At 47.1% G+C, this 24,132-nt stretch overlaps 1 protein-coding gene across 4 annotated transcripts; it reads right to left on the bottom strand.

Moving 5' to 3' along the window:
- Positions 1-800: 800 nt before the first annotated feature.
- PAQR6 (progestin and adipoQ receptor family member 6) lies at positions 801-23,943 on the bottom strand. Of its 4 annotated transcripts, none has more exons than XM_080985415.1 (8): positions 23,674-23,943; positions 13,850-14,058; positions 12,576-12,703; positions 11,866-12,071; positions 11,605-11,731; positions 8,467-8,563; positions 7,770-7,914; positions 801-6,719 (listed from the first exon to the last, which is right to left on the bottom strand). In XM_080985415.1, exons 2-8 carry the CDS (start codon positions 13,898-13,900, stop codon positions 6,448-6,450), a joined length of 1,026 nt encoding a protein of 341 aa, XP_080841541.1. In that variant the 5' UTR covers positions 13,901-14,058; positions 23,674-23,943; the 3' UTR covers positions 801-6,447. The 4 variants fall into 4 exon arrangements, with proteins under 4 accessions (XP_080841541.1, XP_080841543.1, XP_080841542.1 ...); XM_080985417.1 differs by lacking the exon at positions 23,674-23,943 and adding an exon at positions 23,426-23,547; XM_080985416.1 differs by lacking the exon at positions 23,674-23,943 and adding an exon at positions 22,143-22,719.
- Between the last annotated feature and the right edge of the window lie 189 nt (positions 23,944-24,132).

The following is a 24,132-nucleotide window of genomic DNA, read 5'->3' as shown; positions in this document are numbered from 1 at the left end:
TTCTCCAGGCTAAACATGCCCAGCTCCCTTAGCCGTTCCTCATAAGGCATCGTTTCCAGGCCTTTGACCATTTTGGTTGCCCTCCTCTGGACACGTTCCAGTTTGTCAGGGTCTCTTCTCTAGTCTTCAGAAAGTAGTTGGAAGAGGGGAGGCAGAAAAAGGTCCCCCTTTCCTTCTATTCTGCAGTTTTAATCTGAAATCTTAGGCTCAGTACTGCACCCAGAGCCCAGAAACTGCTTGCGCCAATGAAATTCCCTGACGCAAAATGCGCCTAGGACAATGGGAGTTTCGAACACTGGAAGAGTTTAAATAGTCCCCACTTGTGACTGCTCTGACCTCTTGGTGCCCCTCAACGCCTCAGTTTTTCAAACATGGTGTTAAAAGCAGGCCAAGAGCTCTGTGTCTGAGAATACAAGGTATAGTTGTATTTGAAAAAAACCTCCTCAGTTTTCCCAGAACTAGATTGATTCAGGCAGATTTTCAGGGACACTATTAAAGCCTGCCCCCCCCCCATTTTTTGCTGCACACACAGGTGTCACCGCTTGGAAATTGAGGTACATGCAGCACTGGTGGCAGAAGTGGGATCCGCAATGTTGGCATCAAACTGCCAGCTGACACTCCCCCCCCCCCCGCTATTTTAATTTGAATTTACCCTTTCTAGGGGAAAGACAGTCTGTTTAAAAAACCAAACCAGTTGTCATCTGTTTGTAATATCTGATTCACTTGTTGGTAGTATTAAGCTCCATCTTGGAAGCACCTAAATATCTTAATCACAGAACAGAACAGCAGACAAGCAGGGCATTGTTGGTTTCAGAGTTTATCGTTCTGTCATTCCAGTTTTGAATTAAAGCTGTTTTATTTCAAATACAGGTATTATTATTATTATTATTATTTTAAAAAACAACAACAGAAAACCAAGAGACATAGCATCATTCAGTTAAGGTAGCAAAACATTTTATACAGCTTTTCCATAAAAAGTGGTTTCTCTCGGACAGGGAATAAATATGTAATTTTGGCATCTCTCGTTTCTGCGGAATTCAGGATTTTCCTAGCAGCAAGCACAGATTTGTTAAGGTTACGTGAACAAGGAGAGGTCAATAAAATATTTCAAAACACATTCAAAACACAGTAAAAGGCACATGTCAGCGAAGACTGTCTAAGGTTTCGGGACATTCCCTATCCTCAAAGGAAACATTTTTTAAAAAATTGCTATTTCTCCCCACCTCTCCTCTTTCATGACTGGCAGAATTTCTGTCTGCTGCATGCATCTAAGGCACAGGAACTTTGCCAGGAATAAGGGTGGCAACCCTCAGGCACTTTTCCCTTGCACGGCAGGCTGAAATCCAACAGGTGATGCACCTGGTGGATTTCTGTCCATTGCATGCATCTAAAGGCACAGGAATGGCAGCTCTCAGGCACAGTCTAGGAGCAGAAAAGAACACCCAGAAGAGCAATTTGAAGCCTCTTCAAGAACAAATAATAATAATAATTAAGCTTTCCCTCCCTACTTGCACTCTGCCCAGTACAACAGACCACCCCCTCCAAAGCAAACATATATGTGTTTTTAATGTTAATACAAAAGGAAGGCGGGGGACATTTAAATGTTAACCCCCCCCAAAGCAGCAATGTCTATGAAAAGCTTTGTGAAAAAACAGAAAGCAAGAATAATGACTAGTGTTGTAAACATAAACAGAACTGTTTTTTTTAAAAAAGGGTAAGTGTGGCTGCCAAAAAGTAGAGCCCTTTTAGTCCAGTTGTTCCTGGGCCTCCCACTCCTACTGAGACATTAACTGCGCAAAGCTCTGCATGTTTACTCAGAAGTAAGGTCCCCTGACCCCAGATCCCTAGTAAGCAGTGTAGGCACAATCAGGCACCAGCAAAGCACTCACACACACACAAAACAATCAGAAGAACTGTAGAGTTGGAACGGACCCCAAGAGTTATCTAGTCCTCCCCCATGCCATTTTTATTTTGAATTACGTAGTAGCAGCACCTTTTCAGTGCTCAGGGCCTCTAAAGGTCTCCATCTGGTGCTGCTCGTAAGGGCTGGAGCCTGTTTTGATCATTCCTTAATGCAGGGCTTCAGCTTGCAATATTCAAGCAAGTAGTAACTGGACATGTCTGGGAAGCAGGGGCGGAGAAAGGGGGTGAGGTGGGGGCGGTATGCTGGGCGGCATTCACCGCGGAGCCGGCAGCACGCCCAAGCCACGCATCTCTCCTGGGAGTGATGTGGTTGCTTGGGCACCCACAGCCTCTGTGCTGCCCCAAACAGTCCGCCTGCTGCCTGCCCCCCAGCTGTAGGGCGGCTGAGTGGGAGGAGGCAGGCAGACTCTGGACGCCCCGCGGAGCGTCCTGCCCCGGCTGGCCCAGGCGCCCCTGGGCGCAGGGCACTTGCGCCACCCCAGGCGCCCGATCAGCTTGCTCTGCCGCTGCTGGGAAAGAGAGGTGACCAAGAGTAATCTATTACTGTCCTTTTTTGTCTGCCATTGAACTTACAAGGGTTCAATGAACTTTCTTTCCGAGGTCCTAAAACCCAGAGGAGCGGGGTTACACTCTTATCTCTGTCTGATTTGGGTAGTTTGTTTTACAGAATAAAAGAGAAGGCCTCACTTATCACAATTAAGGAGTTGCTCTCTGCTTATCACTCAAGGAGGGACAGAGAGTTCTAGAAAGAGATCTCTTCCTCTGCCTGGCTTCTCTCCCAACCACAGAACTGCTCTACACCATTAGCAGTGGTTAAGGCAACATAAGAGCATAACAAGAGGTTGCTGGATGAGGCCAGTGGCCCATCTAGCCATAGAATCATAGAATTGTAGAGTCAGAAGGGACCCCAAGGGTCATCTAGTCTAGGCTCCTTCAGTGCAGCATCCTGTTCTCTCAGTGGCCAACCAGATGCTTGTGGGGAAATTGGCAAGCAGGACCTGAACACAAAAGCAACTCTCTCTATTCCTGTGGCTTTCACCCCTGCCTGCTGTGATCCACAAAAACTGTGCTTGTTGAGTTTGCATGCTACCTACCGTAGTTTTCGCTCTATAAGACGCACTTTTTCCCTCCTAAAAAGTAAGGGGAAATGTGTGTGCGTCTTATGGAGCGAATGCAGGCTGCGCAGCTATCCCAGAAGCCAGAACGGCAAGAGGGATTGCAGCGAAAGCAGCAATCCCTCTTGCTGTTCTGGCTTCTGGGATTCAGAATATTTTTTTTCTTGTTTTCCTCCTCTAAAAACTAGGTGCATCTTATGGTCTGGTGCGTCTTATGGAGCGAAAAATACGGTAATTGTTAGTTAGCAGCAAAGTGGATAATGGAAGGCTTTGGACAATTTCTACCACTACCAGCCCAAAGCCACAAATGCTGATTCTGATCAATCTAGAAAATCCAGTTCACGGTCACTCAAGTTCAGCCTGCAAATGTCCATCGCCCAGGTTGGTTGAACTGGGTGTAATGCAAGGAACAAGCTAAGTAAAGACAGGGCCCCACTTTCCATATTGGATACCACAACTATTTGCTCCAGCGCTAGATCCTTCTTAAAAACACCTCCAGGAAACCGTATTAAAACTCCATCTCCATCATCAGGACCCTCATGCCTCTCAGCCACCCCGGCTCTGATAATTAACAGTCAAACAATTAGCGCCATCAGCTAATGAGCCACTGGCCTTATCCAGGCTCCACCCTCTTCAAGAACACACTAAAAACAGCCTCAAACGCTCAAAAGTATATCGCCCACTACATCCCTTGGACTTTCATTTTTCTGGGAACATCTGGACAGAATTTCCTATCAGGTTTGGGAATGTCCAGACACAATGTCCCACCAGGGTTGTGTTCCTTATAAGCTTGCTAGGACAGCTAAGGATCTGCAATTCTACATCTTCAGATTTGCAAGTCTGGGGTTTCCTTGGTTTGGATCTCATTCCTCGTACAAAATATGGGACATCTTGGGGTTTCTGTAGTGAAAGGAATGAGTTTGCAGAAACTAGTTTCCTCTAGTCATCATCCTAGACCATCCACAAGCTAAGCATTTTGGCCTTCAGATTCTGCTGGTCTTGGCAACATCTCCATCTTTCATCCCTACTGATGGGCAGCCTGGAAAGACAGGAACGGAAGTGAGTCTTGGCCTCATCCAGCTACCCATCTTGCCTCATGAATCAGATCCACATCAATGCCACTCAGCCAAATGTTTCCTCAACTTGCGCTTAAAGATCTCTAGCGATGGAGAGTCCACAATACTTTGAGTTCAGCAGTCTCCAACCTTCTCAGACCCAGAACCCATCTTTAGCCCAGACATACATTGGGAGACCCCACTTCTTAATTATTAGTATTTAAAAAATAATAATTGTATATTGCAGCTTTCCCCTCAATCTTCCGCCTGCTGACTGTTTTGGACTACAACTCCCATAAGCCCCTGCCAGCAACTGGTTATCACGATTGTGCTGCTAGTGCAACCCAACTAGGTCTGTAGGTCATCCCAACTCACTGGTTGCAAAACAGGCGTCTTAGACAATGGTTTCCAAAGTGGATGGTACACCCCCTTTGTGGGGGGTGGGGTAGGGGGATTACTTGGGGGGGGGCTAAGAAACAAGCATGTGACAGAGGGTGCTGGAGGTGTAAATGACTATCAGACTGTGAAAAGCTGGTCTCACTGGAAATGTTTAGTTTGGGTTGGCGGTTATTTTAATTTGGGTATAACTGTAAACTGTTTACTATTGTTGCTATTATTGTTGTTATTATTGTTATTATTGGTTTCTATTGATTTATTGGTTTGTTTGTTGCCTGTATAGTATATTCTGTTTGATTATATATGCTGTAAGCCGCCCAGAATGGCTGGGCGGGATATAAATTAAATGATGATGATGATGATTTTGTTGTTGTTGTTGTTGATTCAAATGAACTACGTAAAAAGTTTCAACTGGATTTTGAATAAATACACAATTAATAGCTGCTGCTTTGATTTTTATTGTGTTATGATCTTCCTTCGTGGGCTGTGCAAACTGCTATTCTGAAGGATATTTTTAATGGAGGGGGGCCCTCTAGGGATGAGTTTATAGAGCCAAGGGGGCATGGACCAAATATGTTTGGGAACCGCTGGCTTAATCCATCGCAGTTGTGCACCTTTATGGATCGTCCCAGCATCCAACCGTCTTTTGCAGTCTGAGCCCTTTCTTTGTCTAATCTTGCCTACAGGAGGCACAGAGAATTCTCATCCTGCTGTTGCTCTCCTTTCTTACACCATATGGATTTAGGCTGGGCCCTTCTTGCGTATCTCCTGTCTCTTGACAGGGCTTTCCCAGGGGAACTTCCCAATAATTGGTTAACAATTAATGAATGCAACTTGGGGTGGGGAGAGATGCCTTTTGGGTTTTCGTGCAATCCAAAAGAAAGGCACACCCGCTTAGTTCTCTTGTGGGCGGTGCTATTCTCTTGCGCCAAGTGTGGAGAGAGTCCTCTCTTTCTGGGGTTTTGGCCCACAGAGGATGCCTCCACCCTCTTGTGTCACATGAGAATCACAGGATCGTAGAATCGGAAGGGACCTTCTCATCTAGTCCGTGTCCCTGCAACGCAGGAGCCACAGCTGGAGAATCTGAGACAGAATGCAAGAAGTGTGAGGAAAGTCGCTCAAGAAAACTGGGTTGGCGGTAGACGAATAAAAAGGAGGGCCTTCCTCGTACGATTCAGGATTAATGGATGGAATTTGTTGCCCTAAGGTGTGATGATAGTGTGGGCGGTTTAAAAGGGGGTGAGAGAAATGGATGCAGAGCAGGTCTAGGCTCCATGTTCTGAGGAAGTCTCCCTCAGAATACAGGGTGCCTTCACCCTCTCCCTGGAGGTATCTGCTTGCCATCGTTGGAGACAAGAGTTATGTAAGAACATCAGAGGAGGCCTGGAGCTGGATCAGGTTGAAGGCCCATTCTAGCCCAGCATCCTGTCCACAAAATGGCCGACCAGATACCCACAACAGGAAGCCCATGAGCAGTACTCTCAGTGCAACAGCAACTCTCCTGAGGAGAACATCTGAAGAGAAAGGACGTGGTGCCCAGATATTTAGAATTTAGCACCCCTGGAAGCAGAGCTGAATGGAAAGTGGAAATCAGGCTCTGTGTAGGAGGAGAGAGAGCCAGCAATGGCCGTCCCGGCAGAAACCCAAGTCCACTTCTCTGACATACTGTGGGGGGAGGCATTCAGTTGTGGGTCTCCACGCTGCACACCCACGAACAGTTGAGTCCCAACCAAATGTTTAAAGTGCTCAAACTTAGAAGGAACATTCAAAAGGGTCCCCCCCCCCCCTTCTGACGCAGGCGCCACGTTCCTCTGGAACAAAGAACACTGAGGTATAAAGTGCGACAGTGGAGAAAACGCTCACCCCAGGGGCTACCAAAGGAGTTGCCGCCCGAGGGAGGTGGAACGAAGGTCCCTCAGAGAAACCAAAGCCACAGAGCACCGCCAGAGAGGGCTCCATCACTGCTCCTTGGGCCGCTCCACCTCGGGGACGTTGCTCTGCAGAATCAGCGTCGTGCCGGAGGACCGGAGCAGGGCCATGGTGAAGGCAGCCACGAGTGCGAGGTTGCCCAGTAGGGCAGCTCCAAGGATGGCAAAAGTCCGGGTGAAGGTGGCCGCCGGGGCGTGAGCACTCAGCCAGGCCCGGCGTGAATGCAAGTCCCATAAAACAGATTCCAGTTGGAAATGGGTGCCCACGACAGCGCAGATGTGGAAGAGCTGGTGGCTGTGTCCTGTGGCGGGAGGAAGGGAGGTGGGAGAGAGAAGAGATGGGGCGATAAGAGAAGCTCAAGAGAGAGAAAATGGTTGTAACCTACTACTACTACTACTACTACTACTACTACTACTAATAATAATAATTTATTTATACCCTGCTCTCCCTGGCCAGAGCCGGGCTCAGGGCAGCTAACACCAATAAAATCACAGTAAAAACATAATAGGGGAAAAAGAAAAAAATTAAAATACAGGTTAAAATGCAATTTAAAATGCAGCCTCATTTTAAAAGAAGCCGGTAAATCAAGACCATAAGGGGAGAGAAACATAAGGGTCAGACTGAGTCCAAACCAAAGGCCAGGCGGAACAGCTCTGTCTTGCAGGCCCTGTGGAAAGATGTCAAGTCCCACAGGGTCCTAGTCTCTTGTGACAGAGCGTTCCACCAAATTGGGGCCAGTACTGAAAAGGCCCTGGCCCTAGTTGAGACCAATCTAACCACTTTGCGACCTGGGACCTTCAAAATGTTGTCATTTGTGGACCTTAAGGTCCTCCGTGGGGAGGAAGAAGAAGAGCCGGGCTGGATAAAGCCAATGGCCCATCCAGTCTGTTCTCACAGTGGCCAACCAGATGCCTTTATCAGTCAAGCCCAAGAGCACTCTCTCCTCCTGTGGTTTCTGGCAAGTGGTATTCAGAAGCATCTCCTGCTTCTGACTTTGGACTTGATTAAGGTAAAGGTAAAGGACCCCTGGACAGTTAAGTCCAGTCAAAGGTGACTATGGGGTTGCGGCGCTCATCTCGCTTTCAGGCCGAGGGAGCCAGCGTTTGTCCACAGACAGCTTTCTGGGTCATGTGGCCAGCAGCACTAAACAACTTCTGGCACAACCAGACACCGTGACAAAAACCAGAGCGCACGGAAATGGCGTTTACCTTCCCACTGCAGTGGTACCTATTTATCTATTTGCACTGGTGTGCTTTCGAACTGCTAGGTTGGCAGGAGCTGGGACAGAGCAACCCCATTGCAGGGATTCAATTATCTCCACCCCGGCCCACCCCATCCCCCCTTCTCTTACCAATGTAATCGAAGCGCCCAGGGGCCAGGCGCTCCGGCAGGTGGGAAGCGAAGAGGAAGCCGGTGAGGGCTGCAAAAAGAAGGTGGTAGAAGTAACCAGGGACGGAGTCATTCCAGGCGCAGTCTTCGCCAAAGCAGAACAAGAGCTGAAAGGTAAGGAAGTGGCATGAGTCAGCCAGGAAGGGTGGCCCTGGAGGGGAGGAACAGCGACTCCATGCCGAAGGGCGAAGCCACCTGCTTCCTGTGGCGCCATGAGGAGAGGAAAGAAATGAAGGCAAGAATTTGCATCTGCATGGCACAGCAAGACTTGGGTGTGGGGAGGCTCACCCCAAAAACTATTGGGACTAATCTGGATTATTGGTATGCAATTGCAAAGGTAGGGGAAACTGCACATTCAGTCCTTAGAGGCCAAAGTGAAAAAATATATGAAAGCAAGAACAGCCCTGCAGGATTAGGCCAATGGCCCATCTAGTCCAGCATCCTGTTCTCACAATGGCCAACCAGGGAACCCAGCAAACAGGAGCTGAGCATAAGAACCACACTCTCCCCTCCTGCGGTTCCAGCATCTGCTGTTCAGATGCAGTGTTGCCTCTGAGTGGGAGGGCAGAGCCTAGCCCTTGTGTTTAGCAGCCATAGACAACCCTCTCCTAGCAGAGGACCCCCCCCCCGTGGCTACATTGCCCCCACCGTCATCCTACCCTGTAGAACAATGGAATGTTGTCGAAGAGGAAAGGGTAAGCGAAGGCTGTAGTCCTCAAGATCTTGCACAAAGAAGGACACTCCAGTTCCAGGAATCTAGACCAGGAGACAAAAGGGGGGGGGGGAGTTCCAATTAAAAGGTGGTGAAAACAGCCTATGAAGGAAAAAAGTCAGGGTAGGGTGGAATAGCGGTTCTGGCGGTTCTCTCACTGTGAAAAGCCAAGTTGCAGGGAACCAGGCAGAGGGCCTTCTCGGTAGTGGCACCCACCCTGTGGAACACCCTCCCACCTGATGTCGAAGAGAAGAACAACTACCAGACTTTTAGAAGACATCTGAAGGCAGCCCTGTTTAGGGAAGCTTTTAATGTTTAACAGACCTCTGTATTTTAATATTTTGTTGGAAGCCTCCCAGAGTGGCTGGGGAAACCCAGCCAGATGGGCGGGGTATAAATAATAATAATAATAATAATAATAATAATAATAATAATAATTATTATTATTATCAGTTTTGAATCTCTGGCTTGAAACGGAGCATCTAGATTGGGCTTTTAAACAGCCCCCTGGCACTTCATCTACAACAACCTTGTAAGAGGGCAGCTGCCCAGTTGGCACTGGCCTCGTGACGGGGGACTTTTCAGTGGTAGTTCCCCCAGCGACGTAGCTAGCTGCTCGGGCGCCCGGAGCGGCGCACACACCCTGCATCTGGGGGCAGGGCAAGCCGCCCATGGGGGTGGAGCAAGCTGCCCATGGGGCGGGGCAAACCAGGGCAGAGCATGCTGTGCGGAGCCTCCACAGGACGCAAGTCCCACGCTGCTGTTTCGGTCAGTGTGGAGCCTGCAGGCGCCCAAGCCACTGTGCCCGCCTGCCCCCCCCCAGCTACCCGTCTGAGTTCCCCAGGTGCGGAATGTCCTTCCCAGCACGATGTGTCTGTCTCCATCACTCAGTGTGGCGTAGTTGCTGGAGTGTTGGACCAGGATCTGGGAAACCAGAGTTCGAATCCCCCACTCCGCTATAAAGTTAATTGAGTGGTCTTGGGACAGTCACTAACTCTCAGCCTAGCCTACCTCACAGGGTAGTTGTTGTGGAGATTAAATGAGAGGGAGAACCATGAAAGCCACCTTGAGCTCCGTGGGGAAAAAGGCGGGAGGGAGGGAAATAAATAAATAAATAAATAAATAAATAAATAAATAAATGTTATGTACTGAGTTGAATAGGATCCAAAATGCAGCAGTCTGATTTGTCCTAGAACAATAGGATCCAAAATGCAACAGCCTGATTGGTCCTAGAACAATAGGATTCAGAATGCAACAGTCTGATTGGTCCTAGAACAATGCAGCAGTATGATTGGTCCGCAGGAGCCACCCAATCCAGCTCCAGGTAGAAGTGAACCCACAACCTGATTAGCCTACAGGAGAATCCCGGAATTAGCCAATCACATGCAGCCCATTGTGTAAATAATGTATATAAAGCAGATATTGTGGGGGAACTTCCATTCCTCCTCACCACTATGAGCTGAATAAAGAGCATGAAATCCACTCTCAACTCAGAGTATATTTCAATAAATAAATAACATTAAAAGCTTCTCAAAACAGGACTGCCTTCAGAAACAATGAATGAATAAATATAACTTGCAAGAGGAATTTGAAAACATTCCTGTTTGCCTTGACACTTGGTGGCTGAAAGATACTGCTCCTAGCAACCTCAAGATCAGCGGGCGGAAGGATGTTTTCAAATGTAATTGCTTGTAATGGTTTCATATTGTAATTGCTTTAAGAACATCTTGATCTGTTTTAGAAAGCTTTGGCTTTGTTTTTTAAATTGTGTATCTGTTTGCTACCTGGGGCTCCTTGAGAGGTGTAGTTGTTTATTATTATTGTTGTTGTTGTTGTTGTTGTTGTTGTTGTTATTTTTAATCTACATTCTGAAGATAGGCATTGATTAAGAAAATGGAGGCCTGCAGCCACGCAGCAAACTCTGGGCCAGGACGACTTAGGCTGCCACTTAACCTAGAAGTAAACCCCATTGAAGTCAATGGGGCTCACTTCTGAGCAGACGTGAGTACGAGTCTTCTATAAACCTCAGTGCGCTTGCACAGGAGTAAGCTCTGGGACTTCAGCGGTCATAGAGCCATTGAATTGTAGATTTGAAAGAAACCCAACGGTCATCTAGTCCAACCCCCTGCAATTGTGTGAGCCAAAAGGCCCTCTCAGCCACAGACTCGCTGGAGGGATCCTAACCCCAGCACTTTCAGTCCCAGAACTACAACCTCACCTGAAATCAGGGTGGGTGGGTTGCACTTCTGCAGCTCAGATATGAGGCCAGGGACTTGTAATGTCCACCTTAATGAAGGACCCTTGCCCCAGGCTTGTTTTGCCTGGTGATTTATTGTTTGTTTATTTTGCTTTCTTTCTTTCTTTTATTGCTTTTTTAACAGCAAAGGGACCCCCCCCCCATCCCAGGTATATGGTTGGCGATAGGGCAGGACATTTCCCCTTGTTCTCTTCCCCGTCCCCCACCTGCCCACAAATCCCTCCTGTCATATAACCGGTAACTTCTGTGTTTTTAAATCTACATACAAAAGTATTTGCGGTAGAAGGTGACTTAATGATCTGGTCGCAGGTGAATCTACAGACATCCTGTGAGGATGATTTAGCAAAGTTCTTGGTTTGAGCTGAAGTGGTTTTGGGGAAAGAGTGCCACTTTTTAACTCATATTTGCTAGCAAACATCAACTGCATAGTCTCACTCCCTGTTTGATTTTTGACAAGGTTCCGAATTATAGAAAGCACTGGATCTGAAGCCATAGTTGGCCCATGGTTGCCTTGCTGGCAATGTCCAGATCTTTAAAATAAACTGAGCTCCAAATTGCAGCCTTTTTTGAAATCTGATATGCCACAACTTCACATCTGTGCAAGATACACTGTTTTCATTTCCGCTCTGACCTTGGCACGGCACAAAAGCCTTACCCAGTGCTTTTTTTTCTTTGGGGGCACCCAAAGCTATGCAATAACAGCACCTTCTCCCCACCCCCACCCCCAAAAATGTTAAAAGTGTGGCAATAACAGTACAAATTTCATGGTGAGGAACGGCTCCTTCTTTTTCCTTAAAAAAATAAAATAAAAGCACTAGCCTTACTTACCGGGAGTAACAAGACAGGCTGGTGCAGATAAAGGAATTCAGTGCCGCCAGGGGGACAAAGCAGTGGTGCAAAGGGCCGTCTACCCAGACGTCAGGCATTGCGTAGGCTCCGTATGTGATAGCGCAGCCTATAATAAACAGAGAAGAAACTTGCGCAACCTCTGTTGGAAAATTCAAGACAGATTAAAGGGAGTCCTTCTAAACGCAGCACACAGTTAACCTACGGAACTCCCTCCCACCAGCAACTTGAAGGCTGCCTCACCCAAACTGTAGAGGCTGAGCGCTCCGTAGTCCAAGAAGTAGCAGATGTGCCTGGCATGGGTGGACATGGTGCTGAACGTGTGGGCACAGCTGGAGGTGAAGGGGTAGAGGCACACCAGCACCATGTAGGCCAGGAAAGGCCAGCTGTATGTGTCGCGCCAGAAGTCCAGGCTGTAGGAGAGCATCAGGAAGCGCCACAGAAAATACCTGCAAGGGGCAAAAGGCATCCAGGAGAAGGACAACGGGACAGAGGTTCCCAAACATTTTCAGCCCCCAGTCTCCTTGGTTCCATAAACACATTCCCAGTGACCTCATCTAAAAAGCATTATTCAGAATAGCAGTTTGCACAACCCAGTAAGGAAGGTAATAACACAATGAAATCTGAAACAGGAACAATTAAACTGCATGCTTTATTCAAAATCCAAGTGAAACTATTTAATCGGTTCAACAAAATTGATGAAGTTGATCCTGTGGTACCAGCTTTTCAAAGTCATTTACAGACCCTCCAAGCGTCCCTGTTTTCCAGGGACAATCCTGGATTTACAAAAGCTGTCCTGGTTTCTGATTCAATCTCAGAATGTCCTGCTTTTCCTTAGGATGTCCCTATTTTCATCAGAGAAATGTTGGAAGGTATGGAGTTATGTGATCCCCCGAAGCCAAGGAGATAAGTAACGCTACACAGAACGCAGATGAAAGACGCTGCAGACTTACCACGTTGGCAAAAAATGTGTCCAAATGTTGATGGTTTCGTTGTTCAGCTGAAAAGAGCTGAGGACGCAATCCAAGGCAGAGCTTTTGGGGTGACGGTAGCCAGAGATGATCCCATCTTCCCAGAAGATCTACAGGACAAGATTTGCCCAATGAGACACTTTTGAGTTGCCAAGACAGAAATTTAGCAGAAGTGAGGCCTGCATCAAAAGCTTTGTTGAAGTGTCCCATCACTACAACTCCACCTGTGGCAACAGGCTCTCCTTAACTTCAGTTCTGTTAGTTCAGAGGTAGGGAACCTTTGGCCCTCCAGATGTTGCTGAACTACAACTCCCATCAGCCCTAGCAAGCATGGTCAATGTGGAGGGTGATGGGAGTTGTAGTTCAGCAGCATTTGGCAGGTCAAAGGTTCCTGTGTTAATCCATCAGAGGTCACCAATGCAGCACCCCCAGGCACCAGTGTGACCACCAGGACCCCTTTTGGCACCCACAAAAGATTTCAGCAGATATCCCCTCAAAAATCCACAACTGCTTCTGTTTGCTCAGCCTCCCCTGCATTGAACATGTCCCCTTATATATGCTCACATTTCCTTGGGCAGCAAGAATGGATGCCCTCCCTCCTTTCTGTTCTGAACAGAGGAGAGGGACAAAGAGCTTGTCTCTAAGAGTGAAGGTGGCAGTGACTGCTGTAGGGGTCTTTCTCTCTGCTGACAGGAGGGCACAGCCACGCCATGTTGTGGTCCTCCTGCCTCTCTTTCTGCTCATTCAGATGTAGCAGCCATAATGCTACGGCCCCACGGCAGCCATTTTGTGTTATGCCACTCCCGCAGAGCAGCCATTTTGTGACTGGTGCCCACGGCACACTCTACAAATTCCAAATGGGCCCCACTGGCCCCAAAGACTCTCATTTTACATCTTCCCTATTTCACATTTTAACAAAACACCCCCGGCCAATAACAACCTTCCATCCCATTCCCAGAGTCTATGAGCAGAGAAACGATCCTAACAAGGAGGCTTTCAACTTGTTAGGCTGCATTCGCATGTAACGTGAAAATGATTAGAGAGTTCATGCTCTTTTAAGCGCGACTTGGAACAGCCAGCCTTCAAAAAGAGGACCACCCTGTGGCGGAAATTCAACTGGTGCAGTTTCCTTGACTGATTAGCCACCAAGGTGTGTTGATTTTAAGAGACCCTCCTGGACAGAACCATGCGTAGTGGGATTGGGTTGGGGGGAGATGGCCCCTACTTCGTAAAAACTGGAAGGATAATTTACTCACACGAGGTACTTGGTGGACCCTGAAGATCTGAGGCAGCTTTATTGTAAGCATTTCCAGTCACAGCGCACAGGATTCTCTTGGAGATGTGTTTTTAAAGGCAACTCTGCTTGTGGGGAGAGATTTTGCCAAGTGGTCCTGGGCAGCTGCAGTCCACAACCCCCTTCCTCCAGGTAGCTCTGGAGATGGGGAAGGGGGTCAACATTTGTGTCCTAAAATGACAAAGGAAAAAGGAGGATGGGTCCGGGGGATATACGTATACAGGAGACACAGAGATAGAGAGATGTGAAAATTCACCCAAGGGGCAAAATGTTCAGAAACCAGGAGTTGCTGTCACCAAACATGGAGCTACAGAGTTTGTACAACTGAGGTCCTCCTAGGCCTTGGGTGGCAAATAATAACCTCACAATCAAATTTAACAATAAATAAATAAATGAAACATATATTTATACAATCGAAATATATATTAAAAAATGTCCAGTAGCACCTTAGAGACCAACTAAGCTTGTTCTTGGTATAAGCTTTAGTGTGCTTGCACACTTCTTCAGATACACAGAAACAATTTTCAACTGCGTCAGACCAACATGGCTACCTACCTGAATATATTTATACACAACAACTTTAACCTTCCCCAACATAAAAATAAAAAAGGCTCTTTTGAACCTTCGGACCTCCTCCCCTCCCTCCATGGGTTCCATTAAAAAAAAATCTTTTTTCTTTTTTCTCCTGCATCTTCTACCATTATCCATCTATTATATAATCAGAGTTACCAAAATTCATTTCACATTACAAGTGTCATTGTATCCCTGCTAATGATTTTAACGGTCTACAGTGGTCTTTTAAGTATATTAAGAAGTTGTCGATAAATCGATAAATAAAACAAAATAAACCGACATCATAAAATGAATAAGCAGCCACAAATAAAACAGGGAGCAGAAGCAGAAATAGAATCATTAGAATTGTAGGGTTGGGAGGGACCCCCAAGGGTAATCCAGTCCAACCCCCTGCATTGCACAGCTAAAGGATCCTTGACAGGTAGCCATCCACCCTCTGTTTAAAAACCTCCAATGAAGCAGAGTCCACCGCCTTCCGAGGGAGTCCCTTTCACTGGTGAACAGCTTATATAAAGGGCCGCTGCCATCAAGGGGCAGAGAATTGTATCCAGACCTGTCAATCTGAATGCAAAAACAGCAGCAGCCTGATGCACCTCAGAATGGGGGGGGGGGGGGATGATTCCAGAAGGCTGTGGGACCCCCTTCCCTTCCAGCTCCAGGGACTGCCAAACCCACTCTGCCAGGGGAGCACCTAGAGGCCTTCCAGCTGTTCCTATTTTCTGGCAATTCAGCACCTGGGAGAGCTTCAAAACTACTTCTTAGGCATTATTTTGCTGCAAGCTCTAAAACAGCCCAGTAAGGCAGGCCAGCAACACGACCCCCCAGCCAGCCAATGCCAGAAAGGCGAGCCCAGGGGAATAGTTGTTTACGAGGTCATGGAAGGGTTCTCTGAGGGTTTCCTGATTCACAGAACAGGAACACTGATATATGTCTCTCCCTTGCAAACAATTTGTCTAGTTTAGAGATATTTTGGTCAGGGTTTGGTGCCAGGTGTGTCAGTCTTCATCCCCTATTCAGCGCAATGGCCAGAAGCTTCTGAAGTGTGTGTTCATGTGTTAGGTCGCAATGCCCCACAACAGAGTCCTTAACTCATCATTTTCTAAGCTTCATAAAACTTTTCAAGTCACACTGGATCTGTTTCTCCTTTATTGTGCAACCGCTGCAGATCACACACAGGCAGAAACAGAGGTCATCCAGTGGTTGACGGAGCATTTGAACTCTGGTCTCCAAGGTCACACTCTGAAAAGCCTTCGTCTATTTTTCTGTCCATCCAAAGAAAGGGATGCTTGGCAGGGTGGGAGATTTCTCATGACTCTTAACTGCACTACAGCACACTCTCTAAACCACTGTCCCAAGATGATTTACACATAGAATAATTAAAAGAGTTAATGCAAAACAAAAACAAAAAACCCAGCAAATACATCTGCAGTGTTGCAATTCACCCCAATCTCTGAGCAGGGCGAGATTCCAGGGGTTCCAGGCAGCTTCATGTTGTTTCCTTTTGGTAATGAGGCACAGCAGAGACTGTGGTGTCTTTATGCTATATAGTTTATTTACACATACATGCAACCTGAGCCTACAATGTTCACAGTATTATCACCCACCAAAAGGGACTTGTTTCTCCCATAGCTACAGCCCTGGATTCAAACAAAAACCAAACGTTGCTTTGCCTCCCAGTTTGCTGCTTTCCCCCTAGCACACATCACCCCAACTTTCAACTCTCACTATGCCTTTCTAACTACCTGCGAGTGGAGGGATTTGCCATCTCACACAGAAGCTCTTTCCTTTTGCTCCCTTTAATGACCAGCTACCCTGGCTTAAATTTTGACTCTTACTGGATCCAGGGGTTAGCAGGGTCTCAGCGTACAGCCTACCTCCCCACCCCAACTAACAGCAATAGCAAGACTAAAACTCTAACAGGTGGACACTTCTGGTAAAGATTCTGGGAAAACCTGCCAGAACAGCAATATCTTCAACTGTTTCCTGAAAGTGTGGGGTGCTGTTCCACAGGACAGGGTAGCCACCCTAGAAGTTTGGAACTTGCAAGAGAGACTCTTTGGCAGACTGTAGTGATCTATTGGGTGCAGAAGAGGGTAGCATCCAAAACAGGGTTGTTGACAGGGGCAGGATGTCCTGGTCTGATCACACCAGCTACAAAACAGCTTCTGGACCATTTCCAGGCCCAGTTCTGTGTGTGAATTTTTGACACCCTAACAGCATGAAATTGGTTGGTTTTACTGCTTTTATCTCTGCTTCGGCGCAATTTAGACAGGAAATGCATTTATACCATGTTGTGCTTTAAACTCTGTCATGTGTGTGGCCCCCTGGAGAAGCTCAGAGTTATGGGGAGGCGGAGAAATATTGGAAATAAATAACTGAAGCCAGATGCATCATGCAAGAACACACCATAAAACCACAAGATGTGATAAAACAGAGATAGGCTCATCAGATGATTATGTAGTCATAGTACTTGAGTTGTTGCACAAAGGCCTCCTAGTGACTTACAGTGTGTTTAAAAACATGAACATAAATGCATTATAATGCTGACACGTTCACACATGCAGTTCAGAAAAAAATATACAAAACATCACTCTTTTCATCTGCCATAATAGCAGCAGGAAGTTTTGGCCACACACAAACAGCATAGGACACAGAGTCACAGCATACATTTAAATCCCAAATAATTATGGGAACTGAAGTTTGTTGAGGGTACTAAGAATTGTAGGTCTGTGAGGGGAACTACAGTTCCCAGGATTCTCTGGGGGAAATCATGCACTTTCCAATGTGTGGCTCTGCCTAAAAGCATCATCATTGGAGTCTACCAAAAATCTGGCAGGGGGGAGAGAAAGTTTTTTATCTGGCTCTGAAAAAATGCCAGTGAAGGCCCAAGGCTTACCTTGCTAGCAGAGAGCAGACCCTCCAAGTGTCCCTATTTTCCAGGGATGTCTCTGATTTAGAGAAGCTGTCCCAGTTTCTGACTGGATCCCAGAATGTCCCGCTTTTCCTTAGGACGTCCCTATTTTCATCGGAGAAATGTTGGAGGGTATGGAGTTACCCAACCCCCGAGCCATCTGAAAGCAATCCTGTATAGGGAAGGGTTTTTTTTGTTTTGTTTTTGTTTTAAAAAGGTTTAATGTTCTATTGTGTTTTTATATATTTTGGAAGCTGCCCAGATTGCTGGGGCAACCCAATAAGATGTGTGGGGTATAAATAATAAAATAATCATTATGGAATGGGACGTCCCTATTTTCATCGGAGAAATGTTGGAGGGTTATGGGAGAGCATTCCACAGATGGGGAGGGGCCCCTGAAAAGGCCCTCTCCCTTGCCATCCCCTTCCAGGCCTCCCTCAAAAATTGGACCCAGTGATAAAACAGAAAAATCAGACAGAAAAACAATAGGCATCTGCCAAAACAAAAGCCTGCTGGTTTGTTTGGTTTTTTTTAAAAAAGCTTGAGCCATCAAAGAACAGCAAGAGAAGGACACAACCAACCTCATGAGGCAAGGAGTTCCACAGTTCTGGTCCATGTAAAGCGCTGACCATCTCTATTTTGACAATGGGGGTGGGGAGAGGAGTGGGACACGGAGTTGTCCCCCAGTTCTCCCTCCAGAATCTTTTCCCTTTCAACCAAGGAGACCTTTCATTCACAGGGGTGGGGGAAGAAATCTCTCTCCCCCCCCCCCCCCCGTTTTCCCCCAAACTAGAAATCAAGTTCTCTTTTGTTCCTTCGCACAAGGCCACCATTGACAGCTGAAGGCCTTCTGAGTCACATGGTTGACCACAGAGGAGTCAAGGCAAAACGATGAAGGCTTTCGGCAGGGATGGAAATAAAAGATTAATTACTTCTTTGTAACCAACCCAGACAAAAAAGATTCTGAGGAAAAACCCGCCGGAAAGATGGGAGGGCACCCAAAGCTCAAAGGTCAGAAGGGGTTCCCTCCCCCACCATCTCATTATCCATTTTTCCAGTTTGGCAAAATGTTGCATCCAATAAAAATCACCAGTTGTGCTTCCCCGTCACCCCATCATCCCAAACACTCCTCCTCTTCTTCCACCCTGGCCCTGCCTCTCTCCCTTCCTGCTTTCTGTCCAGTGTGTGCCAACCAGCACTGGGCTCCCTTCTTGCTGAAAAAGACCCAAGCCAAGGCTGAATTCTTGGGAGATAAAATCACCCTTTCCATCGTTCCAGCAATATTTTTTTGAAGCGCGGTCTCGAAGGCGTGATGGGTTTGGGAGCTGGGAGCAGCAAGGAAAATGAACATAAGGAGATCCTTGCTGGATCAGGCCAGGGGCTCACCTAGTCCAGCATCATGTTCTCACAGTGGCCATCTAGATGCCTGTCTAGCAGGATTCAGGTACAAGAGCACTTTCTTTTCCTGTGGTTTCCAGCAACTGGGATTCAGAAGCACTCCTGCCTCTGACTGTGGAGGCAGGGCAAAGCCATTGTGGCTAGCAGACATTGACAGCCATGAATTTGTCCAGTCCTCTCTTAAAGCTATCCAAGCTGGTAGCTGTCACTGCCTCCTGTGGCAGGGAGTTCCATAGTTTAACTATCTTCTCTGTCCTGAATCTTCCAATGTTCCAGTTCATTGGATTTCCACAAGTTCTATTGTTATGAGAGAGGGAGAAAACCTTTTTTTCTATCCTCTTTCTCCCTGCCAAGCATAATTCTGTAAACTTCTACCATGTCACCTCCTGCTTGCCTTTTCTCTATACTACAAAGTCCCAAAGGCTGCAACCATTCCTCACAAGAAAGGAGTGGCTTCATCCCCTCAATCATTTTGCTTGGCCATTTCTGAACCTTCTTCCAACTCTACAAGATCCTTTTTGAGGTGAGGAGGCCAGAATATTGCACACAATATTCCAAATGCGGTCACACCATAGATTTCTATAAGGGCATAATGATACTGGCAAGTTTTGCTTTCAGTTCCTTTTCTAATGATCCTTAGCATGGAATCTGCCTTTTCTACAGCAGCGGCACATTGGGTCAGCATCTTCACTGAGCTGTCCACTATGACCCCAAGGTCTCGTTCCTGGTCAGACCCCACCAGTTCAGACCCCATGAGCGCATATGTGAAATTAAGATTATTATTTTTGCCACAACATGCATCACTTCACAGTGAACAGCATTTACCATTCACCAACTTTGGGGAGGTCCTTTTGGAGCTCTTCGCTGTGGGATATTGCAGTCAAATATAACTAGAAAGCTTAGGGCTAGTTAACGCATGAAGGGGTTAAGACCATGGAACTGTATTCCTAGACTCAGGTCATACTGCTTCACCTCCATTGAAGAAGGAAGTGAAGCTTCCTTTGTTTACTCTCTTGTACTATGTGAAGCTCACCAGGCAACAAATATGAGCTTGACAACTTCAAGCCCAGGCCGCATGCTCAGAAGTATTTATTGGTCTTTTGCAACCCAATAATTTTCTACCTGTGTTCTTATTGTTGCTGCATGGAATAGCGTATGAATGTGACCTTTGGAGTTTGTAAGTAAAGCATTTAAACTTAGTAAATAGTCCAAAAGCAGCTGGAGACCCAAGTTTGGGAAACACTGGTTTAGGCAAAGCCCACCCAGAAACGTAGAAGTGGCATGTGCTTTATTTCTGTTTACCTACTGTTGATTCCCCCCACTTTACAAACCAGAAGTATATCAATTTTGTAAAATAAATAGTCCCCACTAGTAGTGCTCAAGGCCTAAGACCCCTCCCCTCCCCACACATCACATCCAATTGAGCCATGCACTTAAAGAACCCCAACAAAATTATCCCCAAGCCCTAACACCCCTGTGGAAAACATCAGTTGCTTTGAAACCCAACAATGAGCTTCATTTTTCTCCTGGATTTACCCCACACACACATCTGCCACAGGCAAGGTTTTAAGGAGGTATTTGGCAATTGAAAAAAAACAAACCTTGAAAAATATAATAAAGCCGGCTTTCTCAGGCAGCAAAAGCTTTTTTAGCGCTTAAGAGATTTTCCATATTCAAAAGCACTTAGCAGACATTAGCTAATTGAAGCCACCCGCCTTCCTTTGAAGAACAAAACAAATCCCCTTCCTCCAAGGTAATCATTGCAAATGATGCTGCGGGCTCCAAATTCTGCATTCATAAGAAGAGCCCGCTGGATCAGGCCAATGGCCCAGCTAATGCAGTATCCTTTTCTCACAGTGGCTAACAAGATTTAAGAAACTCGCAAGCAGGACCCAGGCAGAAGAGTCCTCTCCCCTCCTGCAGCTTCCAGGCTTCAGGAGCAGCTGTTGATAGCCCTCTCCAGTGCTCCCCCCCCCCTAAAAAATGTTTAGGGATACTCTCATTTTGACTCAAGAAAATCACCATTTTATAGTTCAAATTGGGGGAAATAAATACAGTGGCACCTCTGGTTACGAACTTAATTTATTCCGGAGGTCCGTTCTTAACCTGAAACTGTTCTTAGCCTGAGGTACCACTTTAGCTAATGGGGCCTCCCACTGCCGCCATGCAATTTCTCTTCTCATCCTGCAGCAAAGTTCTTAACCCGAGGTACTATTTCTGGGTTAGTGGCGTCTGTAACCTGAAGCGTCTGTAACCCGAGGTACCACTGTATTCAGGTTTCAGATGTCTCAGTGGCTATTTTTTGTTTGATACCTTATAATTTATAACTCATAGTGCAAACCTGGGTATCTCTGCTTGGAAGTAAGCCCCACTGACTTCAGTTAGACTTGTATTAAGATAATAATACATCGGATTGCAGTCTAAATAGTAGACTGCTTTTGAAATGTACAACATGGAATGACATGTGGAGGGCCATACCTGCACATAGACACCCCAAGTTCAGTTCTTGCCATGTCTAGGTAAAGAGGTCAGATAGCCATTGATGAGAAAAACCTCTTCCTGAAACTCTGGTCAGCCAGTGTCACAGTAGACAATACAGTGGTACCTCTGGTTACGAACTTAATTCATAACCTGTCCGTTCTTAACCTGAAACCGTTCTTAACCTGAGGTACCACTTTAGCTAATTGGGCCTCCCGCTGATGCCGCTGCGCGATTTCTGTTCTCATCCTGAGGTAAAGTTCTTAACCTGAGGTACTATTTCCGGGTTAGCGGAGTCTGTAACCCGAAGTGTTTGCAACCCGAGGTACCACTGTACAGTAAATGGACAAAAGTACAAAGATTCACAAAACGTTTACCCCTGCACACCCCCAGGAACAAAAGCACTGGCCCTCTCCTCCACAAATGTGTCTAATCCTCTCCTAAAGCCACCTAGGACCCCCCACTCCCAGGTTTCAATCATCCAAGGGTCATCTAAATCCAACCCCCTGCGCAAATCTGCTTTTATAGCTGTCACAAATTCCATGTTCTCATGTCATACAAACACACGCGAGTATATGAAATACCCGGCGGTCCTCAACAGCTGGTCCGCAGCCCCAACTCCCCAAGTCCCCCAGCTCCTCCTAGGGATTGCCGACCCTGCTAGCAGGCATTTGGGTGGGAGACACAAGGACCTCTTTTTCAACAGTAAAGGCAAGTCAACAGTTTTGCTTACCACAGTGCTTTTCATTCCTGCCATGCTGAGCTGGAAGCAAGTCGTCCTCCCACCCCAAGTTTCTAGTCCATGTTGAGGAAAGACAAAGGAAGCCTAATGGCTGCGCAGAGCAGAACACAAACCCACAAACATCCAGTGTGGATATTTCCCTCAAATGCTTACCTTGAGTTGACCCCAAGTCCCTCCTGAGTGATGGCACTGGCATTCTCCATACACACTGGCTTCTCATGCCTAGAAAATCTGATTTTTGACTCCAACCCTCACTTTCCTCTTCTTTATGAGATAAGGAGTGAAGGCTGGTTCTGGCAGTTCCCAAGCAGGGCATAGGGATGACGTACCACCCCTTATCATTTGTCCTCAGCATCTGGCCTTCAGGGCTGAACATGGAGATTCCATTTCCCTATCATTCATTTTCATTGCCTTTGTAGCCCGTATTTTTCTCCCCTTTCTCAATTTAATCCCCACAACAACCCTGCGAGGTGAGGCTGAGAGGAATAGTGGCTGGTCCATGGTCGCCCATTGAGCTTTGTGGCTGAGTGGGGATTTGAACTCAGGACTTCCAAGTCCTAGTCACTTCTCCACCCCTGGCTCTCGTGGGTGATAACTATGAACAGTTATCTGCTCCCCCGTGAGTTGTCCAACCCCCCACTTAAAAAAACCCCACTGCTAACATCACATTTAACTATGCAGTTGTCTGAAATTGTGGATCAGTCACATAGATCAATCACACCATTGATTTATACATTTCTTTCATGCCGTCCACTCCTCCACCCCCAGTTATCTTTCTCCCCGCCAATCTAAAAAGCCCCCAATAGCCTTAGACTCTCCACACAGGGGAACTGCTCCAACCCCATCCCATCTGATGGGATGACCAGAACAACACACACTAGTTTTGAAATTTTAATGCTAGAGGAATCACATCAGGGACTCACAGCTAATGCACCAAAAAAGCTCGGAGAAATCCAAATTCGGTACCAGCAGTCAAAAGGGGCACAGTTAAGTCCTATATCTAATTCCATTGGTCCACCTAAAAGGGATACTGAAAGCTTAGCAGCTGTGGGTAAGACATTATGGGGATGTAGGTTCCCTCTCTCCTGAGCTGGGCACAGCTGCACTGATTTGTAGAGAAAAAATCCCAATCTCCCTCTCCTCCCCAAAAGTTGCACTGTCTTCAAATTTAAGCCCATTTTAGAGCTGGGTAAACTGAGGCTCTCTGCTAAGGAATGGACGCAGGACCAGGCTGGTGCAGAGCAGGTGGCTTGATCCTCCGCCTCCTTTTTCTCAACTCTGCCTGCTAAAGTCCTGCTTCCTGAGATAATGGCTGGCTACGCCAGGACCTTTAGGCCAGAATCATAGAACTGTAGAGAAGAAAAGGACCCCAGGGGTCATCTAGCCCAACCCCCTGCAATCACAGCTAATAAATCCCTGATAGACAGCCATCCAACCTCAGGCTGAGATCCACTGGGTCCAGAGTGCCAAGGCTGTGAGGACCAGGCACATTGATGCGCCCGGAAAGATTTTCAGCTGCATCCTGAAAAACTTTTGACCAAGGCAAGCTCAAAAGTTAGTTGTTGTTTTTAAAATAACTCAACAGCTGGCACAGCAGGAAGGAAGGAAGGAAACCACCGCCCAGGCGAGAAGAATGAAAGGCAGGCAAGGAGGCCGAGGAGGCTGCCAGCTTGCAAGCAGTTACCTGCTCCAGAGAGGACGGACCCTGCGGGGCAGACCCCCCAATGAACCGCTACCAGCACTCCATCTTGTCCGAGTTGCGGGGCCTGCAGCCTGGGCTCCAAGCGAGCTCAGTGTGTTTCTGTTTTTCCCCCCTTAGTTTTTACTCCCCCCGCCGTCTTCTTCCCTAAGCTACATTCCTTGCCAGTTCTGGTGGCGGAGTGCCAGGCCGCCCTCCCCGTTGGCTGGAGTTTATGGGCGGAAGGGGAAGAAATGGGCCTCTCTCTCTTCGCAGAAGCCACCACCATCAGGAGCCAGAAATGCAATAAAAGAGCCCTCATTATTCCTCCCTCCTTCAAGGCAGAAACCTAACGTGTCTTTTTAAACAGGGGATCTGCAGCTGGAGTGTGGAGGGGGCGGGGGGGGGGGAGATGCGAGCCACAGCAGGTTCCTTGAGGACATTCGTTTTTGGGGTTAGGTTGGG

Source organism: Podarcis pityusensis (genome assembly GCF_964106645.2).
Source record: "Podarcis pityusensis genome assembly, chromosome: 16".
NCBI classification, from domain to species: Eukaryota; Metazoa; Chordata; class Lepidosauria; order Squamata; family Lacertidae; genus Podarcis; species Podarcis pityusensis.
The sequence above is the reverse complement of the archived record's forward strand: the minus strand, read 5'-3'. Positions and strand labels throughout refer to the sequence as shown.

Coding starts and splice junctions, on each gene's coding strand:
- PAQR6 (XM_080985415.1), bottom strand. CDS start 13,900: ATGCTTACAATAAAGCTGCCTCAGATCTTCAGGGTCCACCAAGTACCT. Junction 12,072..12,575: donor ACACATTTTTTGCCAACGTG/GTAAGTCTGCAG, acceptor TGCCCCTTGCAG/GTATTTTCTGTGGCGCTTCC. Junction 6,720..7,769: donor TGGGCGCTTCGATTACATTG/GTAAGAGAAGGG, acceptor CTCCCGCCACAG/GACACAGCCACCAGCTCTTC.